The sequence below is a fragment of the Candoia aspera genome, chromosome 3 (assembly GCF_035149785.1).
Source record: "Candoia aspera isolate rCanAsp1 chromosome 3, rCanAsp1.hap2, whole genome shotgun sequence".
NCBI classification, from domain to species: domain Eukaryota; kingdom Metazoa; phylum Chordata; class Lepidosauria; order Squamata; family Boidae; genus Candoia; species Candoia aspera.
In genome coordinates this window covers 185,378,943-185,398,545 of record NC_086155.1, presented here as the reverse complement: position 1 = coordinate 185,398,545, position 19,603 = coordinate 185,378,943, and the positions used below count along the sequence as shown (strand labels likewise).

At 38.5% G+C, this 19,603-nt stretch overlaps 1 protein-coding gene and 1 long non-coding RNA gene across 3 annotated transcripts in view; one reads left to right on the top strand and one right to left on the bottom strand.

The window, feature by feature from the left end:
* Positions 1-4,330: 4,330 nt before the first annotated feature.
* Positions 4,331-19,603, bottom strand: part of DPY19L4 (dpy-19 like 4) — a 38,964-nt gene continuing 23,691 nt past the window's right edge. The window contains exons 8-19 of one of the 2 annotated variants that reach the window (XM_063299507.1): positions 17,706-17,840; positions 17,372-17,503; positions 17,184-17,282; positions 16,204-16,277; positions 14,232-14,390; positions 13,416-13,532; positions 11,320-11,440; positions 9,861-9,917; positions 9,030-9,112; positions 7,846-7,978; positions 7,161-7,319; positions 4,331-5,716 (exon numbers count right to left, since the gene is read on the bottom strand). In XM_063299507.1, coding sequence (XP_063155577.1) covers positions 5,552-5,716; positions 7,161-7,319; positions 7,846-7,978; positions 9,030-9,112; positions 9,861-9,917; positions 11,320-11,440; positions 13,416-13,532; positions 14,232-14,390; positions 16,204-16,277; positions 17,184-17,282; positions 17,372-17,503; positions 17,706-17,840 — 1,434 coding nt within the window. In that variant the 3' untranslated portion in view covers positions 4,331-5,551. The remainder of the gene's footprint in view (positions 5,717-7,160; positions 7,320-7,845; positions 7,979-9,029; positions 9,113-9,860; positions 9,918-11,319; positions 11,441-13,415; positions 13,533-14,231; positions 14,391-16,203; positions 16,278-17,183; positions 17,283-17,371; positions 17,504-17,705; positions 17,841-19,603) is intronic. The other variant, XM_063299508.1, reaches the window with a different exon arrangement.
* LOC134494372 (uncharacterized) lies at positions 7,526-8,843 on the top strand. Its single transcript, XR_010067668.1, has 2 exons — positions 7,526-7,774; positions 7,867-8,843. It is a non-coding gene; the product is annotated as an uncharacterized LOC134494372 (long non-coding RNA).

Below are 19,603 nucleotides of genomic sequence, written 5' to 3'. Positions count from 1 at the left end.
GTTAGCGGGGCAGGTAAAGGTGAATAGTTTGTAAATCTTCATGTGTGTGAATGTCTGTTTCACACATCTTAAGTGGGGTTGGTTAGTTATCACTCAGCCATTATGGTTTGTCAACTATGATTTATGGCTTACTGTGTTGGGCAGTTATAAGCAATGCCTATAGCCAATAAACCATGGTTAGTCTCAAAACTTGAAGACTCAGCAGGTGGTAAGCCCAGTCATATTTGGTATGTAAGTAGGGTTGGGCCTGGTTAGTACTTGAAGTGAAAAGGTGAAAGGTTAGGAGGAATGCTACGTGTGTTATTGATAAAACTAAGGCTCATAACACTGTCTACTAGTTCCTTAAGTAAAAAGCACAATATGAGAACCTCAATTACAAATGCCACAACAGGTGGTATAGGACAATGTTCAATGGCCCTTCTTTTGACAATAGAGAATATGGCAGACTGAGACATGGAATGTAAGAGAATTAACTGTAAAGTGCACAAATTAACAAATGAAATGAAAGAAAAATGCATGAATTGTATGTCTGAAACTAAGAAATGTAATACAGCTGAATGAAAGCGTGATCTTGTGGAGTTGATGAATACACACACTTGGAAGTGAAGTGTGGAATAACAATGAAATGGTTAAAATATATGTTAGACAATATAAACTGATGTCATCTAGAATGTTATGAACATTTAGGAGGAATTCATAGGTTGGTGATAATCACATGCCATACTCCAGTGAATGGTGATAATGAAAGAATCACTGATGAGTTTCAGGAAAATTGTGCAATGTTCTGAATGAACAGGATGAGGAAAAATGTTATTCCTTTGGTGACATGAATGGAAATGAGATGAGAAAGTACAGAAAAATACTAGTCATTAGACTGAATGAGAATGGTGACTGCTTGATGGGCACCTTAGAAAAATACCTGCTTGTTTCAGAAACATGATTGAAACATGTCTATTTACATGGATACATGGCAAGAGATGAATCTAAAATCATGATTGATGTAGTTGTTTATGATGAGAGATTAAGATAATTAGCTAAGATCCTTTAATTTTGGAGATGCATTGAAAGCCTGTGCTCTACAGCCCTCTCTTGAATTTTTCCTTTGATATAAACTGAAATTGGCAATTTTGATATGATATGGGGAGAGTACCTCGAGTTTTTCAGCAGTGCTTAGTTCAGGAACAAGGAACCAGAACTACCTTTCCTCCTGAGATCAAATGTTATCTCTTCTTTTCATATTTAGGGAAGGATGAATGCTTGTACCCCTCATTGGTCTAATTAACTGGGTGCATTCCCTGTGCACACTGCAGGCAACTTACGGTGTTGTTACATTTATCAGTGGCCCCAAATCTGATGCCTTCCAGGGATGCAGGACTCTAATTCCAGAAATTGTAGTCCAACAATGCTGAAGGGTGCCAGACTGGGTGTAGAGAGCATTGTATGCTATGTTGTTGGTTGGCAAACCACGACAGCTGTGCAAGATGCTTATTTACATTGAACCTTCCTTGAACTTCCATAGTGGATAAGGTTGTAGCAAAAACTTTCCTCACAAGGCAACAGGAGCTGTAACCTGAGCTGTGCCAGGAGGCTATCAGGGGGGTTACATGAGGTATGCATTGCTATTTAGACCAATCAGCCTTCTGCTATGTGAATTACTGTTTTAGTGCACTTGCTTAGCTGGGGGAATAATAAAAGAGAGCTTACGGCCTGAATCGGGGCTCTCATCCCAAGAAACTGTGTGTCGTGTATATTCTTCATGAGAGACCACAAGCTCTCATCCCGAGGAAGTTGTGTCTGTGCATTCTTCCTACATTCTTCATGAGAGACCACAAGCTCTCATCCTGAGAAAACTTGCAGCCTGTGTATCCTTCATGAGAGACCACCACAACTGGGGAAGGCAGCTAATTATTTAGTGATATATGCTTTGTAGAAACCCTGGTTTCAAGCTTGCATCCACAAACAGGGATCATTTCAACCATTTGCACTTCTGAGTAATACCCAGTTAGGCTGCTAGGTGGCAAGATTGTCTAAAGCAGCAACCTATGTTCCCATGATAGCAGTCCCTAACATCAAAGTCATGCTTCTTGATATACAGACTGGATTGCATTTTTAACAATCCCTTAAAACAGTGTTCAGCAGAAAGGGAGGATAATTGAGACAATTATCTGGGAAGAAGAAAGCAGACCACCTCATTATGCATCCAAATGAATACAGAAAAATAATGAGTTCTGCAAAAAGGAATCTGGCTCACACACCATGCTCATAGGTTAGCAGTTGTGTGGTATCAGCCACTATATTTCTCCTTTCCCTCTTCTGTAAGAAGGGCTTCTTAAAACCAAAGTCAAGACAAGGTCTTGTTCTGTGGATTTCTTCATACAAAAAAAATCTGCAAAGTGCACAAAGGTTTGAGTTTTGCTTTTTTTAAAGTAGTAGTTTACCAGGCACATTCTCCAACAGGATTGCAACACTGACAGCCAGAGGTTTAGATCTTTCTGTATATGTGTTTTTAACAGCTACAGTTATTTTTCCTTTTGAACCACTGTAAGTAGGTGCAAGGAATACATATTTGACGTGATGCTTACAAGTTTCCCAAATCTCTTTACTTTCCAAATCCTGAAGGAATAGCAAAAAATGAAACACACACAACTGCCTAAAAACTCCAACAACAGGTTTAGAAATCAGTGTAAGAAGTATAGTTTAACATTATTATTATGACCAAGCATTGGTCTCCATGAGGAGCCTTTAAGAGCTGCTTTTTCTACATTACAAATCTTTTTCAAAAGCATCTCATTACAACTCAGCATTGTAAGAGTTTTTCACAACTTTAAAGTTCTTATACTTCAGTTCAAGCATGATCAGTGAAATATGGGAAGACACCCCATTATTTAAATTCTAAGAATTACACACTGAAATTCAAGGGAGATATACACATCTCTCCTTCATGCACATAACTGTTTTGTATATTCTTGTAATATAAATGTGTTACCATTCTCTAAACCAGTGTTTCTCAACCATGGCAACTTGAAGATGTGTGGACTTCAACTCCCAGAATTCTGGGAGTTGAAGTCCACATCTTCAATACTCAGCACTGGGAGTATTGAAGATGTGGTAATATTCAAGTAATATTCAAAAGGAATCCATTTTAGGATTTTGAACTTTAACTGCACTTTGAGTGGAAGGACTGGGATTCATGAAAAGGCTAAGCCAATCCAGCCACTTCAGAGAATGAAGTGAATGCTTGTTACCTTCCATCTGTATATATTTCAATGGGTGTCAGCAACCAAATAGAAATAAAAGGAAATGGCTCAATACCAGGTGAGCAGAGCATTTAAGAGTACTATTTCTCATCCCTCATTCAAATGTCACAGCAACACTGTTAGCAGTAGTACTGAAAAGTTAATTTCTCTTAGAAATTATTTAATGTAAATGTATCTTTCATTAACTTACTGCCAGAAAAGTGCAGAGACATAAACAAACTTGTACAGAAATAAATGGCTGCAATATTAAAGAAAATCACATACATTTCCAAAATTAATACATTTCAGATTTTAGTCTTATAAGATGATTTTACTCAAACCCCACACTGCAACAAGTTCTGTGAACTGATTTCGATTAATTCCTTATGGCAGTAGGCAGGAGTGGCTGAAGAGAGGGGCCAAAATAGTCAAGATGGTACCACAACTATGAGATCAATCCCCTACCCTTTTTTACGTGCAGTATGACGTATGTAAAAAAGGGGCAGGGCTTTTTTTGTTGCCGCCATCCTGACTTTTTTGATCCCCTCCTGTGGACATCCCTGGCAGGAGACCTTCAAACTCAATTAAATGTAAAATAAAACAATTACATTTTCAAATTCTTACATCCAAGTTGCTTTGACTTGCATAAAGTAAGGCAGCATTGACTAACTTCCCTAAAAATGCCATACAAGTATATGAAAAAATATTCCCAAATAATTTTTTTCTCTCTGGCTATTACTTAAGTACTATATAATATTAAAAGTCAGGAAAAAAAATACAATTTCTGGATAAAATACTTTTTCAGCAAGTATACAAGGAACATCTTCAGGGCATACACTTAAATAACTCTTTTCTTTTTTTATCCAAGATCATGAGATCAAGATCAGAGGGAAAACGCAGGGAAAAAAGTAGAAAAGAAAGTTTAACAATAAAAAAGATGTGAAGAACGAAGTTGTACTAAAAGGTAACATAATAATAAATTTGTACTTTATGAAAGTAAGCCAACCTACATCATGTTGTTAGCTTGATCAGCAGTGTCATTTAGAATTCATTTTTTAGAACTATTTTAACCAGATAACGGCCACATTCGGCTGTCATGTTAAGCCAGAAATCCGAATTTAATAGAAAACAACAAAAATGAACATGTAAATATGGTTTCCTTGCTCCAACGTTCAAATGGATGAACAAATTAGGAAGAAATATAATTGAACTGTATCTGCCCAAATACATCAGGATTCATAAACAAAACCTGATCTTTAATTTTGGCTTACAAGTCCAAACTTGTTTAGACATATCATAAAACCAGTTTGCATGAACAGGAGAGCAAATAGGTGGCATACTCCTATTGAGCCACAATTAATAATTTTTCCTAGTAATAACTAGGAAAACAAAATGATGAATGCCAATAGTTACACAAAACAGACAAGCAAGTAACAGAATAATCACACAAAGTGGCAGGTAGTTGAAGCTAAACTCCTGGAATTCGAGCCTTCAACCTTTTCTTGGTAAAAGGGCTGAATGTTATGTTGGTTGACATCTTTTTAGGTATATGTATATGAGTGCCTAAAATATATGATTTACAGAACTGATTATTAATAGTATTATTATTTAATTCAACTTATTCGGGACACTATTACTGATTGATTGGGTATATAATCCAAACCTTTCACCAAACACAGAGTACAATAATGCTGTACTAAAAATCAAAGAGAAAACAGCCACAATTAAGGAGGCACACTCAGCCAAGGGCTTAGCCTCCACAGCCTTGTTCCTCAGACCATCTCTATCATCATCAACCTCTTGACTCCCCACTTTTTCCATTGTACCAAATTTCAGGAATATGGTGGGATTTCCAAACTCTGAAAATGGCAGAACATTCCCCATCCACCCCACTTCCAAACCCAGATATATGTATATAACTGGAGAATAATGTCCAGCAAATTCTCATATTCCATTTTGTATTTGCCAACATAAATAAATATAGCTAAAAACAGTAATTACTATGAAACTGAAACTAGGAAACCAAACTGATGTTAAAAATGAGGTTATTAAAGCTGGAAAGATGCATTTTAATTCTTGGAAGACAGTTGTATCTTCTGTTTTTATAGTCCCAGAGCACATTTCTCTCCCCTCTTGCTGTGCCAGAGTTAGTTTGCAATATTCATGCAGGATACACTAAGCAATTTGCATGTAGTCAGTGATGTGCCATTGTGTATGTCTCCAATGTATATGCAATAGAAAAAAGGTTTCTTGGTAACCATAGCCTTTTAAAAAATTCTGCAGAGTCCATCTTCAAAAGATAAGCTGCGAATTTCTCAGGATTGGAAAGATATTACAGAATTGATTTTATATACCAAGTAAGACCTATTCCAATAGACTCGTGTGAAGTAATTCACATACGGAGAATAGTTCATTTTGATCTCCTGACAAAACCGCCCATATTTTGAGTAGCCAGAGCTGTCATTTTCTTCATAATAAACCTAGAAGAAAACAAGAAACAAGAAAAATACATATTTAACATAAGGGAGGAAACCAAATACACTGTAATTTGGAATCCTTAATTAAATTCATGTTTAAAATTCCATTATGAAAGTAGCAATATTACTATTAGGTTCTGAAGAAAGCACTTCATTCAAAGAGTAGCAGTTTTAAAAAGTAAGAATGTTATATGACCAGTTAATTAATGGTTATGTGTTAATTAATGGTTACATGCATATAACGAGTATGATATGGCTTCTACTCAATGTCTGGAAAAAATCCAGTGCAACCTACATTAATATTCTGCAAATACCTATCTTCTTCCTGAATGATTCTCAGTGGCATTTTTATAGTTTGAAATACATTTTAATTACAATTAGAATAATAAACAGATTACGTGACATGTATTTTAGAAACCAGTAAACAAAAACTTAGATCCAACCTAATCAGTCCAACCAGAGATTTTATTATTTTTATTTTGAAAGTGGATTAGATCCTTATACCAATTCTAAGTCATAAAGCATCAAGGAAAAGAGGAAGAATTCTATACAAGAACAGTTCATAAAAATCACGTGGTAGAGTTGTGTGGGGTGTGCATGAACATGGAAGATGGTCTGGCTTTGAACCTGGAACATGAAAGGAAACCTGAAACACTTTGGTTGTTCCAAGGAATGAAGTCCAGACAGGCTGAGTAGGGTAAAAATGGTGGCTGTCACAGCTCTGAGACTAAATTTGTTTATATATTTGCCTTTGTGTGTGTTAAACGTTAATGTTGAATGGGAATATTTTAGTGACTGTTTTTTAAACTAATTCTTAATTGCGCTTTAAGACAATTCCCTGAAATTCAAATGGCATATATATGTTGTTTTGAGCTATTTTAACCAATCTCACAATACAGACACGCTTCTACTGTAATTTAGTACTGCTCCATCTCCTCTACAAGGTCACCCAGCCGGCTTTCATGCCTAAGGCGGGACTAGAACTCCCAGTCTCCTGGTTCTTCCCTCCCCAACACAAGGAAGCATTCCAAAATCTAACTACTGTATAACATATAATTGAAAGCACTTTTATTTGTCTGTCCAGCACATAGCTTTTAGAAGTTACAAGATTTACTCTTTCAAGAGTGTATATGCAGTGTTCACACTGTGGCATTGAGCCAAATCAAAAGACTCAGTTTCAAAGCACTGCTCAGCTATGATTAACTTCTGTGACTGCCTTTCAGAATCTTAGGTGGTTGTACAGATGAATGAGTCACAAGATGCATGTGTCCTATGCAATATTTATCTGCAGCAATAGCAACTGAGCAAGAAGATCTTGCTTCTGAAAAAACACGTGCTGAATTCAGCTCACTGGTTTGTAAAACACTTAACTGTGCAAATTATTAATATATCCTGTATGCTACCAAACCTGGTGGCTGAATTCTTTAAGTGTCACCCTGCTACTTACATGGCCATTGGCAATATCCAATAAGTCTTTAACCCTGCATCCTCTCACAGGTCCAACTTCATTGCAAATTGAATCCTCTATAACCAGATACGTAGCTTTGTAGGATGTGAGTATTTTGTAGATATCTTCGGCTGATCTTTTGGAATAGATCTGAAAAATCTAAGGATTTAAAAGATACTCAGTTTTTTTTAATATAATCTCAAAAAATCAGTTGGAAATACATATATGTTGGAAGCAGCAGCTGGTTGTCCTTTTGGAAGAAAAGGTCAAGGGGCTGGAGGCAAAACTGTCTATCCTCTCGCCAGCTTAATCCAAGAAAATGAGGAATTCTTGGACTGGACATAGGGAGTGCTTATGGTGGACCACTGTATGTAGAAGCTCTCCAGAAGATAAAGCAAAGCTAGTGGAGGGGGCAGAGAAATGGGGGAATGTGACACAAAGGCCAAAGCCTTCCAAGAAGAATTCTTGATGTCTGTAGTTTCAGAATAGATTCCAGGGCCTCCCTGTTGATGATATATCTGGACCCCTGGATGAAGAGCAGCTGCCACAAGCTTCATGGATTCAGAAAGAGTACTGTACTGTATTATACATTTATCTGTGAAGTTTGAGTTCAGGTATCCGAAAAAATTCCAGTTTTAGTTTTATATGCAAAGCAGCTGCTATCTTAGGATAAATGGAGACTCACATTTTCATTTCTCTTTTGCAGGTCATCATCATTATACAGGGGTAGATTTGTCACCATCCATCCAGTACACAGTTTGATCACACCCATTAACTGTGGACTTCCAGCAAACACAGCAGCAATAGGAGCCTGTCTTCTGTAAAAAATAATAATGTCTTGTCTCTCATACATTCCATGGAGGCATCTGTAGAGTTCAGAAATGCTCTTCGAGCCAGACTTTGCTCCTGGAGGTAGGGTCAGTTCTCAGGCTGGTAAGAATCCAGATGGTGGTTTTATAAGTAACTTGCCCATAATCATTAAAAAGACCTGCCTCCTTGCCAGTTCACAGAAAAGCCATTATAATGAAATTATAAAAGGCTTGATCCAATTGACTTAGTAGATAAAAGACTTCTAATGGAAATAGTTCAGTTGCTGAAATGCTGGTAACCTTATTCTTATGACTTCAATAAATCTTAGGAGGATTCCGCAATCCATGCCTGGAAAAAGGATTCCTGTCCAACAATCTGACACTTGATGGCCCAGAAGCAACCAAAGTCAGTGGTACTTTGGCACAGCTTGCAGCTGACCACACCTTTTCCTGTACAATTATACATGTTTTCGTAACATCAAAATTGAACTCTGGCAACATGCTCCTCGTGGTGCTGCCCCTGAAAAGGTTTTGATTGGACACGTGGCTTTATTATTTTGCTTCGCTGACTGCAAACACTGGTTATTGCTTTTAAACTCCTGAACAGTTTGGGCCCATGTCAACTATAACAGTTTCCTCCTTCTGTGTCTTCTTACCTCATGCCATCTGAACTGTTTTATGCTGGATTGTGTTCCTGATTTTTTAAAAAAGGAAACAAGTCAGAGTTCCTGATTCCAACATTAATGCTAAAGGAACTAGTTTGTCCAAACGTATCATTCTAGTTTCTAAAGCCCTGCTCAATCACTGTGTAACAATCAAATTTCTAACATGTGAAAATGATGGAGTATCCATGAAAGGTCATGTGATTAAACCACTAAGAGTTTTTGATCAGATAATGGTTCTATGGCTATCTCCCAAAAGTTGAATCACACAGCCCACAACAAGCTTGGATAAACTTGGGAAGGAACTCTCGAATCCACTATGTGATAAACGGTTACTGTGAATCATAGTGTAGATCACCAAAATATTCTGCAGTAAGAAAAAATTGAAGGCGACTTACTTAATCCAGGTCATGAGTCCTACGGTATCAGGGTCATAAAATTCTTGGAGCTCTGAGAGTTCTCCCATTATCCTAGGAAAAAACTAAAAGGAAGCACCAAGGCTATGAACTGTGGGAAGACAAATTACAGAATTTTAAATAATGCAGGAAAGTGGACTAAAAGCACCTTTCTAGCTTTACTATCAAACCATACTTTACATGCTCAGAAATCTATTTGCTACATACTGCAAAATTCACTTTCTTTGTCATAACCCATCTTAATAGAAATATATCTTTTGGGCTCAAGTACATCTAATTCAATCTCACAGTTTACTTCTAGTTTTGTTAAGTTATTCAATATCAATCTGAGATCTTTTTTAAACATAAATCTATTGGAATTGCATCTGAGGTAAAGCTAAAGTCTCCTTCAAGCCCAGTTTTTCATGTAGTTTTCTTGGCAGCACTATAGAAGCAGTTTGCTACTGCTTTCTTCCAGGATGGTTTTTCAATTTCCCACTCTAGCTTTAGCCCGAGTATTCACTGGATGTTTCCCATCCAAATATTAACCAAGCCCAATCTTGCATAGCTTATGAGCCCAAAGCTGGCCAAGTACAGTCACCTGCCAAGACAAAAAGTGCTATCTAATGTCTGTGCCATTTTACTGCTACGGTTTCACTTGCGGACATTTGGTTAAATATCTTTGTTGGAAATTTTCTGTGTGCAAGACTGCTGTATATAAAATGCGGTGAGCTACATCAAAACCAAGTATTAGCTCTTATCATTAAATCTTCCAATATTCTGCATGGGTAATGGGGGGCATTATTTTTATTTTATATAATATTCTATTCTTACCTCTTTCCATAAACTAAAGCCTATAATAGCTGGAACAGCCATACTCAGAATGAGAGCCTAAAAGAGTGAATAGACATAAAATAGTTATATTTAGGAGTTTCTTTTTAGCTCCCACCCATGTAACTTCAGATTCTGTCAAATCACCACTGTACACTTTTTAGGGCTACAGTTCTACTTAGGAATACATCCCACTGAACTTTTTTTCTTAATAGGCATATATAAGATTGCAACCTAAACTGATGAAAGATGACATACAGAGTCCTTTTGGACCAGAGCAGCAGTCAGTGAGTAAGTACAGAAATAAATGGTTCAGCTAAACAAGGAAATCCTCATATTATATTGGACTGCCAATATACCACCACTAAATGGCAAAACACCTGTGCCTCTAATGCATGCTCAGCTAAGGAAGAGATGGAAAAGATGTATAACCCAGAAAATATAACATTGGCAGATGGTAGCTCTATCAGACCTGAATGCAACAGATGATACCTAAATTCAGAAAATGGCCGATGAACTTACAACAACTTGTCAGTTAACTACCTTTTACGGTCTAAGCACACGTGAACATGCACACATGCACTCGCAGAGATGCACACACAAGATACCAAATTCCTGTACTTCTTCAGCTCCAGTGAGACAACCATCAATAAAGTCCTACTGTCTAACCCAGGCATCTTCTCAACCAAGTATTCAAATTGCCACATGCTACTACAGCCTCTATTTTGGAGCAAACCCAAAAGGAAGAAGAGGAGAAGGTACACAATCTAGCACCCACTCAGCACCTTGACCAGGTTGCCAATATAGATCATACATTGTCTTTCCTTCTCCTGATTGGTCTTTAGCCCTTGACTCAGGAAGGTTATTTTGCCAGGTAGCCAAGATCATAGAATAAGAACAGCCACAGAAACACACACAAATACAAAAAACAGTACTTCTGTAGCCTCCCTTGCCCATAACTAGGCCATGCATCTGTCACAATGGCATTGTAGCTCACATTCCACCTGAACCATGAGGCTTCTCTAATCCTACAGCTCTTCAGCCAAATAATGAATGAAATACAGAGATGAATCCTGAACTGCAACGATCATGTTCAAGTAAATATGTAAGTTACAGATAGTATAAATTTCTCACATATTCACCGTGAATCTTTTCCAGTCTTCACCTATAAAATCCTACAGAGCATGCCCCACCCATAAACTGATACCCTTTCAAATCCTACCCATATTCACTACCAATCTGCCTTAAACTGATGGCCTAGAAGACTCAGTTAGAACAGCCTTTGAGCAAGCCACCTGGGACTTCAGGAAGCTGCAGTCTGAACACATCTAGAAGACACCAGGCTAGGAAGGCTTGGCTATATCCTGTCTCCAGACCATGATTTTGGTGGGAGATGACTTTCCATGTGCTTACCAGTGAATATAGGCATGCCTTATAGTCACTATAAACAAGATGAACTCACCAGCAGAACAGGATGTACAGTTTTCAGGCGGATCCACTTGAAAAGAGTCACCCAAAGCTCAGGAGAACAGACCCCAAATGCCGCAATCATGCAAACATATGGAGTCCACACATATTTCATTCTAGAGAAATAACACAAATCCAGAAAAAAGGTGAGGTGTGGTATAGATGTGGCAAAAAGGACAAGTTTGGCAGAACCCCTCTGAACTCAGACTTCAATGAGAAATAGAGCTAAATTTCATTTGTACAATATTGATACTTCACTGCCACTTCATGTGCATATTACTACAAACAGGAAACAGAATGGAAACCTGTGGGGCATCTGTAACACTCTGCAAACTTGAGAAACAGACCTCTGGGTAAAAGTCAGTTACCATATGAAAACTTTCCTTGCACCACATCCCAGACCCAGCCCAGCAAGAGGCTATATTCACTGGTATCAACTGTTTCTGAGATGTCAAGGAGAATAAATGGGGTCACATTCTCCCTGTTCCTCTCCTGAGAATGTCATGTATCAGGATGATCAAGGCTCATTCAGTGTCCCAAAATTAGGCCTACTATCAGTTCTATGTGGGTCTAAGTAATTCTTTTTATTTAACAGTGCCCAAAGTTGTATCATTTCTGCTCAACAGGAGTGTCAGCTATGTTGACTGGATACTCCAAGACAATCTGCAAGATTCTGTAAGTCTCTGGAAGATTCACCTATGCATGACTTTTCTTTAACTTGGGTAATATCAGATATTATACAAGACAATAGAACAATACTCTTATCCTATGAATATGAACATTGCTTGTTATTCAAAAGTGTGTTCTTGATTCTGTATTTTTCCATAAATTAGCAACAGCAGATCATGCTTCCCCACCACAATTCTGTTCACTCATGTATGATGGCAATGTATAAGAGACTGCCTTGGTTCTATTTTCTAAAGAGGAAATAACACCTGTCCAGCCTCCATCAGCCCCAAACCACATGGCCAATGGACATGCTAGAAGGTGCAACCTAAAATATCTCAGAGCACCCAAGATGGCCCTATATTAGAGGTGTAAAACCTGATGTCCAAGAGCCACATTTGGCCAGTGAAACCTCTGAGTGCTGATTGCAGAGAAGTGTGAAAGAAGGAAAATATAAAACACATTACTGGAGCTACATAACATTTACTTCTAATGAAATACTTTTATGTTTAACTACTTGTAAATGAAATTAAAGCAAATTTGGCTTTGATCTGGTTCTCCAACTAGTCTTTGGAGTGTGGCCCTTAGCATATAATTCTAAGACCAAGTGCAGCCCTCATCCATGGTTCTAGGATCACAGGTTGCCTCCCTGAGTCTGAATGATCAAAATCAAGTGCAGGAATCTGTAATGCCCATTAGGCCATTTATTTTATTTGCAGTCAAAGCTCTCACAATGATAATTTTTTTATGTATTACAGTTAGCTTTGTTTTTAATCATTTATTTTAAAGAGGACCCAGATAACACCACCAAAAGTCTTCATCTTCCAGTTTTGTTTTTCATGGTGCCCAATCAGATGCTTTTGGGAAACCCACAAACACGAGGATAGTATTCCTCATTTATTATGGTTTCTAAGCAACTGTTCAGATATATTCCACTACCAATACCTGAAGTAACATAAAGCCAGTCACACTCAGCAATAATTGAAAGTCTTATGCCTACATGATTTTTTCTAATTGCCTTTTAAAACCATCTAATTTGGTGACTATCACTGCACCTTGTAGGAACAAACACCTTAAAGTTAATTTTCCACTATGTTGCTAATTCTCAACCTTTTGCAGGTGCAAGCAAGTAGTAATAGAAGTAATGATGAATAGAAAAGTAATTATGACAAAATCACTTAAATAGAGATTCCCAAGCACAAGTCTCCCTACATAACTCCTCTCCCATATAAAGGTGTTTGTACTAATCTAGCTGCACTGTAATTCAAACCTGTTATAAACCAGCCACAGGTATTTCTTTAAAAATCATTTCCACTCCTATCCATGTCCAGGGAATTTTTTAAAAATCCATGTATATAATGTAAAGAGTAATACCTTCCCCATTCCCAGTGAAAAAAAATCTATGCATCCTTCTCACAGACTCACCCTTCCATCATCATAGAAAGCAACCCCAAGGAAACTGTGTGCAATATATGGTATGCTACTTCTGGTCTTTCACCAATTCTGCCCTCATGTGCAGTTGACTCGTTGACTTGTTTACTGCTGTGGCATTTGAGGAGAAAGAAGACAGGGAGCATCACACCTCTCTCTCTCATGGAGTCTGCTTGACAATTAAAAGACCCATCAAACCCAACAACTGTACTCTTTGTTATGTTCTACCTTAAATCCAAACTGTGCTTTCCACACAGTAATTCAAGAAAGCTGTGTAGCAAAGGAGTTACCAAGGACAGAATGAGGGTCAAACCCCCAGGCATTCCAAATACATTTCATAATGTGTTGATCAATGAACAAAGTGTGAATGGACAGTGAATTCTGCTCAGTTCAAGAACTCATCACAAATTCTTGGGTTTTTCTAACTATTCAGAAATGCTTTCTAACATCAAGAATTTTTGAAACAGTCATAAGCTATTTGCAACAGGCTCCAATTATATATCTGGAGGTATTTGAGGGGGAAAATATGAAAGAAAGCCTACAAGAAACCCAAAGACAGCCCATCTCCCTTCCATCTAATTTTGAAGATGGAAGGATAAAAGCATTAAACACATATGCAAATGTGATATGCAGGTATCATATATTATACCATACACAAAGGAAGCTAGAATGCAAATTTAATTCTACCACTTTACACAGCTTGGAAGCCCCTTACACAGCATGTGCCAATGGATGTATAAATTATACCATGCACTAACATATACAGAAGCTATGGAACAAAAAATTGAGAATTGACAAAATTCAACTTACCCCATTCTCCTAAAGAAAGCCTGGCACACAGAAGCAAGGCAAATGATTAGCACTAATATGTAGAATGGCAACAGTGAAGAATGAATGAGCCGCAGGAAGAAGTCTTGTGATGGTGTCTGAAGGGACTCTTGACAAAGCAGCCAATTAACTGTGAAGTTCCTGTTAATGCCAGGGGAGGTGAAACACATTAAATAGGCAGACATGATCCCAGCCAGTCAAAATAATCTACCGTACTGACTTTATTGGTATGGAAAAAGCTATTCCCTAAATATATCTTGGTTTTGCACAGAAATAAATGTTTAAAAGAGATTGTTTTGAAGGAAACAAACAAAAATGGTTTTGTTTTTAGATGTGTCTTTTCCAGTCTTGGGGAAGGTCTTCCGTATCACAAAATTCTACAGGCTCACCAAAATATGACCATGGAAGTAGCAATAATCTCTGGTGTCATCTAAGTTTTACTGGAACAAGCAACAGTGCCACCTACAGTAGTTATTTCACTCTCTTTAGCAAGACCACGGTCTAAACCAGAGGAGCTCAGTTCTCCCCAGCCGGTGTTTGGCCTTTCAGTGGCAGATCAGGGACACTCTCCAAAGCAGAACTATGAGAACAAGGAACAGTGTGTAGCTGTAAATATGCTTTAAGTTAATGTACACTTTAATTATTTTTTTCACACATGTTGAATAATTTTCTTCTCTGGGTACCTTAAAATTAAGATTTGGAGGCAAGTTTTGGAAAGACTTAGGGACCACTTCCAGTTTTCCAGGGGCCAGATGTGCCTTTGGCCTCAGTCTCTTCAACCCTCCAGGCCTATTTTGTCCAGAATTCTTCCACTCTCACAGCGAGTATTTTCTCCTCTGTTGAAAGGCAATTTCATGCTCCCAGCTGAGCCTGCCTTTCCACCTTGTCCAGTACATAAGTATGTTTCTTTCCTCTCAAATTTTCCATCTGCTTCCTTGCTTGCTGTCCCTCCACCAGCTACTTCTGCAGCACTTTCCACTTAACTTAATCTCTTTAGAATCTTTAGCTTCTTCCTTGAGTTTACTAGTCCACAGCTCTCCCTTCACCACAACCTACTCCCCAGATCTCTCACTAAATAAGATATGTTTTATGGGAACACTCCAGAAGATACTGAATTTTCTTATTCCTATCAGCCCCAGCCAGCATGGTTAGTGATCAGGGATGATGGAATTAGTGTGGACTCTAATAATAAAAACAGTCTGCAAGAAAAAGGAAGAAGCAAAGCAAACTAAAGCAGTGTATTAAATTATTCCAAATTTGCTGCTTGGTATAATTTATTGTGTTCCTACTGGTAGTCTAACATCACAGGTTGCAGGGGACCAGAGCCTCATCTTTATGCAGCAATTCTTCTGGCTCCTAAGACTTTGCCCACACACTTCAAAGCATTTCCTCAAGGACAGAAACATACATTAAAAAAGAGCCCAGAGATGTCCCAACTGTCCTAAATCTCTGCTTGGGGCAGCTGCTATAAGGTGTGGACAGAGAAGATTCTCAAAGGTGATGCAATGCCCTCATCCTGTGCTTCTAGCACATAATTATGAGGACTCTGCAGAGTTTCTCACTGGATCTCCAAAAGGCGTTGAAGCATCAATGGAATTCCTGTCTGCACCATTTAAAAGCAGCTGTCTCTTTTCACACAGCAGCAGAAGCCATCTCAGGAAAGGGCACAGCAGCTTTAGAGAGCTATACATGGTACTACATTGGCACTGCTATGAACTGCTAATCACCTTTTGGAGGCCGAATACAAAACACTGTCCAATAACTATGTGCTGTTTGAGCTGAGGTTGGCTTCCTCTTTGTTAAAATTTAGAACATAACTCAAAACATACTTTTTAACCCATACATATTAGAATTGTGCTTATTTATTTGTTTGTCTTACAAGCTATCAGCATATACAGGTATTAAAATAAAGATAATTACTTTGCATTTAGGCAGATCATTACTTTAAACTTACTTATTTGTATTTAATCCCAATTTTACTTCGAGGACTTTCATTAAATGCTCATTTCCTTTATGGGAAATAAATGTCTGAAAAAGAAAAGACACCCTGCATATAGGTAATATTCTTTTCACCCAGGTAACCAACATCTCAGACAGAGTTACATGAGATTAGATAAGTACCAGTTGGTTACTGGCATTACATTTCTAACAGAGAACAAGCAACAAATTTATGTAACAAAGATTGAAAGGGAGTCTCTAGCTGTCAGATATGGTTGGCCTACAACTTCTGTGTTCTTCACCTGCTGCCCATCCTGGCTGGTATGGAGTCCAACAAAAGCTGGAGACTCCTTTGAAAAAAAAAATACCACAAGAGGAGGGAGTCCTGTGAACATAATTACTAAAGATCTTGCTGGAGAGATGAGACCATGAGGTGTATCTGGAATAACTGGGAATATAAGGAACCCATTTTGGAATTTCATTACCTATTAGCAGTTTTTCAATAAATATATATTACACTACAAAATTGGTTAATGATATTTTGTGACATGTACTTATGTTTTTGCTTCAATATCCTTTGTTTTTACTGTACTATGGTAATCAAAAAGTTGGGTGGAGCTTGGGAGCAGCACTCTACTTCCTTGTTTTAACTCCCCCCTACCCCCATTCCCAACTTTTCCCATCAACATCTTGATTTCAAATCTGTAAAAAGGCCACTTAGACATATTGGGAACATTAGTACTTTTTTCCCACTCCAGTCCAGTCTTTCTCTATCTAGTGTCCTCCATTATGTTGTGTTTCCACTCCTAAAACTGTTGTCTACTATCTACAGAGGTTGGGAAAGGCTGACTTAGTCCATTATCTATTTCACCAGTTAAAAAACCACAGGAAAGGAAATAGTTTTATCAGAAGTTTTCCCCCCCTCCTGGAACTTACATATGGGTTACTTGAATCTTTGTGCACAATTAAATGAAACTCTTTAAAGATAAGGCGTACCTTCATTGTAAGATTCAAAGTCACTGTTACTGTGAACACCAAATAAAAATAAATGACTTTCAGCATCCTTGAAAGAAGGGTTCCCTTTTTCATACTCATCTACAAAAAAAGCAACACACCCGTTCAGCTCTAGACAGAAACCTCAATACAGAGAAGTGCAGAACTACAAATGATATCTCCAACATTACCTGAAGGTATTTTGCCAGTAAGGCTGTTGCAGCAAGGCTTAATAATGGAGATACTAATAAAGCTGGATTCTCAAATTGTAACATGTATCCCAGGAAGAGGGAAAACAGGTAGATTTTATATATTTCATGCACCTATGGAAGGGGAAATAGAACGTCAACATGCCTTGGTTTTTAAGAAACTCTTAAGTTGCAGCTGTACAACAATTAGCCCTCTGTCCTTTGTTTTTTTCTGAGCCCACCCCAATCCTACAGACAGAGCTCACAGAATGTACAGAAAACAAAGCAGAAACTGGATTTAAAAGTATATAATGAACGTGTCTGAATATCCAAATACCTTTTCTGTCTGTGTGAACCCTATGACATCGAGCAGGAACAGAGAGACCGCTTGGGTGAACAGGAGGTAATGACTGTATTCCCACATCATCATAAAAGTGTATGTTGAAGCACTGACCAGCAGGTAGCAAAATCTCTGGGAAAGAGGGCAAGGAAGAGGAGGAGGAGGAGGAGAATAGGGGAACCAGTGTTTTAAAATGCATTACAAATGACCAATTAAACTTAGGAACTCTGAATGTACATTGGGAAAGGGAACTGCTTGGGACTGTGCATCAGGTTGGCTATACAGGTAGCCCTCCCTTAACAACCACAATTGGGACCAGAATTTTGGTTGCAAAACGAAGTGGTCATTATGCAAATCTGACCTGATTTTATGACCTTTTTTGCAGCAGTCATTAAGCGAATCACTGTGGGTGTTAAGCAAACCACATGGTCATTAAGCGAATCACATGGTTCCCCATTGATTTTGCTTGCCAGAAGCCAGCTGGGAAGGTCGAAAATGGCAATCATGTGATGCCGCGACGGTCGTAAGTGTGAGGACTGGTTGCAAGTTGGTTTTTCAGCACCGTCGTAAGTCTGAACTGTCACTAAGCAAATGGTTATTAAGTGAGGACTACCTGTAGTGTAGTTCCAGATATATCTAGCCAGAAGCTCCACTGAATGCAAACTGACCAACATGTGCAGTGGCAGGAATGCACCTTTTCCTCTGGTCACTGGTTGCTTCCTTCCACAGCCACTTAGTCCTGAACTGCTGGGCTGCCTGCCTGCCTGCCTGCTTCCATCTGAAGAAACAATAATGGTTGAATAATGGTTCTTCCCCTTAATTTCAGCAGTGGATTGATGAAGCAGTGAGCCTTTCAGCTGCTTTTCTGCAGCCACCTCTCCTCATTTCTGCTCCATTCAGCCCCCTGACCTCAGTGTTTTAATTCCCAGTGATTAATTATGAGTTTGGGTAGAAAAGGAGCCAAAATCCAAAAGGGAGCAAGCTGGGTTGCTGGGCCAGTGATATGGAGACAGAAACTTTGTTTTAAAGGTTCAGTGAGGGAGGGGCAATAGACCTTCCTTCCTTCCTTTCTTTTTTTACCAGGTAAAACTGACAAAAGTTTTGTCAGTTTCCTCCTACAGCACAGGAGATAGAAAGAATGGTGAAACAGTGGTATTTTCTTTTCTAGACCTCCACCAACAGGCACACCAAATGGGAAGGTGCAAAGCACTGTGCGTGTTTGCGTGTGTGTGATACAAAAGGTCTATCAATGGAAACCACATGGCTTCAAAGAACTGCCCACAGAAAGGAAAGTGGTTGGTACTTGTTTTCCTAGCACAGATGGGAGGGGCAAAGAAGCAGGGAATCCACTAATCAGGGGCCAGCGCAGTACCGACAGAACACGAGGCTATCTATCCCTGTAGCCAAGTCAGAGGAAATCTGGAAAGGGAGTTCTTAAACCAGCTTCATTTCCAGGCAGTTTTCACACAGGAGTCACGTAGCTTAAGACAGCAGTATGGAAAAGCCCAGTGTTTGAACTTACTCTTGCAAAGAGTAAGAAAAGTAAGTAAGAGTTGAAAATCTCCTTTGAAACAAATGATCAGGAGGAAGAAAATTCCAGCAAGAGATCATCAATATCGTAAGCAACCTCTAGGTCAGATGTTTTATAGCAGGGACTGGCAGAATATGGCCACAGAATCTGGAGGCCACACCTTCAAAAGTATATAGTTTCCTGGTTCAGGAGGTAAAATATGGTTTAGCAAACACTGTTATCTTTTTAAAAGCCAGATGTACAAGGAGTGAAGAAAACATGAGACTGGTTCTATCCCCCCAAAAGTATATTGATTAAAAGTGATATTGGTCCACCAATTTTTCTACTTAAAACCCTTTTTATATTATTTTATTTTTACCATTCT